The sequence below is a fragment of the Salvelinus sp. IW2-2015 genome, linkage group LG28 (genome assembly GCF_002910315.2).
Source record: "Salvelinus sp. IW2-2015 linkage group LG28, ASM291031v2, whole genome shotgun sequence".
NCBI classification, from domain to species: Eukaryota; Metazoa; Chordata; class Actinopteri; order Salmoniformes; family Salmonidae; genus Salvelinus; species Salvelinus sp. IW2-2015.
The window spans coordinates 25,049,121-25,051,902 of record NC_036868.1 but is presented as its reverse complement, the minus strand read 5'-3'; the positions used below and the strand labels follow the sequence as shown (position 1 = coordinate 25,051,902).

General features: G+C 41.3%; 1 protein-coding gene across 1 annotated transcript in view; it reads left to right on the top strand.

The window, feature by feature from the left end:
- Positions 1 to 52: 52 nt before the first annotated feature.
- The window catches only part of LOC111954566 (cholecystokinin), an 8,812-nt gene continuing 6,082 nt past the window's right edge, over positions 53 to 2,782 (top strand). The window contains exons 1-2 of the mRNA XM_023974397.3: positions 53 to 191; positions 507 to 662. Coding sequence (XP_023830165.1) covers positions 71 to 191; positions 507 to 662 — 277 coding nt within the window. The 5' untranslated portion in view covers positions 53 to 70. The remainder of the gene's footprint in view (positions 192 to 506; positions 663 to 2,782) is intronic.

Genomic DNA, 2,782 nt, shown 5'->3' with positions numbered 1-2,782 from the left:
CCCCTCTCTCTTCCCCTCTCTCTCTTCCCCTCTTTCTCTTCCCCGCTCTCTCTTCCACTCTCTCCCCTAGATGACTGCAGGGTTGTGTATGTGTGTTCTGCTGGTGGTCCTGTGCACTAGCTGTTCGGGACGCCCCCACTTCTCCCCCCCCCTCCAAGAGGGCAGCCCTGCCCTGCCCCCTCCCTCTGAAGGTAAGAACAGGGAGAGGTGCCACATCCGGATGTTGAATACATTTTTATCAAGTACGTTAAAATACCTGAGCTGCTTGATTTATCTTTCCCGGTACAAAAAAAACACTGGATACGTTTTTGTTGAAACCGGTACCTTGATGATATGAATGTTTACGCTTTTTTTTAATGGCAATCCATGGGCCCAAGAAAGACGCTATAGCAATAAAAGGTTTAATTCATGATATTATCATTATTTCTTTATGTCATTTAGTTCCATCAAAACAACCCAAGACAGTTTACAAATGCTAACAAGGTGGTTTGTATTTCCTTTCATAGGACGTCTCGAAACTAAAGCCCACTTCCTCTCCGAGCCATGCCTCAGACATACTCACTCCTCTCCTTTGGTCAATACCAACCCATATATGGGAGAAGGCGGAGACTCCAGAGCCAAACTCAGTGAACTGTTGGCTAGACTCATCTCCTCACAGAAAGGTGAGTTTAATTWAAAAAAATAAAAAATCTTTTACCTTTTATTTAACTAGGCATGTCAGTTAAGAACAAATTCTTATTTACAATGACGACCTACCAAAAGGCAAAAGGCCTCCTGCGGGGACGGGGGCTGGGATTAAAAATAAAAATATAGGACAAAACACACATCATGACAAGAGAGACACCACCACACTACATAGAGAGAGACCTAAGACGAGAGTGTGAGTGTGAGTGTGTGTGTCAGTGTGAGCGTGTGTGTGTGTAGAGAGAGATGAAAGAGCTCACATTGTTCTCTTCAAGTGAATATTTTCTGAAGTCCCTTTAGAACCTGTCTCTATTTCTCTGGTTGCTATGACAGCGAGAGTGAGTTGAAGTCCCTTTAGAACCTGTCTCTATTTCTCTGGTTTCTTTCTCTCTCTCTGTCTGTTGCTTCTATCATTTTTCTCTTGTTCTGTTCTCTCTATCTGTTCTCTCATCTCTGTTCTCTTTCTTTCTTCTCATCTGTCCTCTTGTTCTCTGTCTTTATCCTGTTCTCTTCTTCTTTATTCTTTCCTCGTCTGTTCTTGTTCTCTGTCTCTTGTTTCTCTACTCTCTGCTTCTGTCTTTAATCTCTTTCCTTTCTTGTCTTGTTCTTCCTTCTATCTGTTCTTTTCTGTCTCTCTTTTCAGGTCTTCTCTTTCTGTTCTCTTATCTGTATCTTCCTTTCTCCTGTCTTTTTTCTTTTTTACTTCCTCTTGTTCTCTTTGTCTGTTCTCTATTTCTCCTGTTCTCTTATTCTGTTTCTCCTGTCTTTTCTCTGTTCGTTGCTTTTCTCTTCCTCTTGGTCTTATCTCTGTCTTCTTACTACTTTATTCTTGTTCTTCTTCTTTTGTTTTCTCTCCCTCTTTTTGTCTTGTTTTTCTCTGTTTCTTCTTCTTTGTGCTGTCTTCTGTTCTGTTTCTCTCTCATATCTTTGTTTCTTCTTCTCTTGTCGTCTGCTTCTCTTTTCTTGTATGTTTCCTTCACTTTACTTTCTGTTCTCTCCTTCTCTCTCGTATCATGTTTTCTTCTTTATTAATTCTTTTTCTTCGCTCGTGTCTGTTTCTTTGTCTCGTTCTCTAATCACTGTCTTTCTCCTGTCTTTGCTCTCTCTCTTCTCTTTCTCCTCTCTTTGTCTGTTCTATCTGTTTCTGTCTTGCTCTAATCCTGTTCTCTGTCTGTTCTCTATCTGTTCTCTGCTGTATCTGTTCTCTATTTTTTCTATCTGTTCTGCGTGTCGTTCCTTATCGGTTCTGTCTGTCTCTGTCTGTTCTCTATCTGTTCTCTATCTGTTCTCTGTCTGTTCTCTGTCTGTTCTCTATCTTTTCTCTGTCTGTTCTCTATCTGTTCTCTATCTGTTCTCTGTCTGTTCTCTATCTGTTCTCTATCTTTCTCTGTCTGTTCTCTGTCTGTCTCTATCTGCTCTCTATCTTTTCTCTGTCTGTTCTCTATCTGTTCTCTATTCTGTTCTCTGTCTGTTCTCTATCTGTTCTCTGTCTGTTCTCTGTCTGTTCTCTGTCTGTTATCTATCTGTTCTCTCTGTATGTGTGTCTATAGAGATACTATCACTGAGCAAAAGCAGATACATTTAAGAAGATAGAAGGAAAACCAAGAAAGAGATATACACACTCACACATGTAAAAACTACCAGGTTTGTTTCACAAACACCAGCCATCTGGATCAACAACTCACTCTCGGCTGTCATAGCAACCAGAGAAAGAGAGACAGGTTCTAAAGGGACTTCAACTCACTCTTGCTGTCATAGCAACCAGAGAAGAGAGACAGGTTCTAAAGGGACTTCAACTCACTCTCGCTGTCATAGCAACCAGAGAAATAGAGACAGGTTCTAAAGGGACTTCAACTCACTCTCGCTGTCATAGCAACCAGAGAAATAGAGACAGGTTCTAAAGGGACTTCAACTCACTCTCCGCTGTCATAGCAACAAGAGATAAGAGACAAGGGTCTAAAGGGACTCAACTCACTCGCTGCAATAGAACCAGAGAATGAGACAGTTCTAAAGGATCAACTCACTCTGCTGTCATAGCAACCAGAGAAATAGAGACAGGTTCTAAAGGGACTTCAAACTCAACTCTTGCTGTCATAGC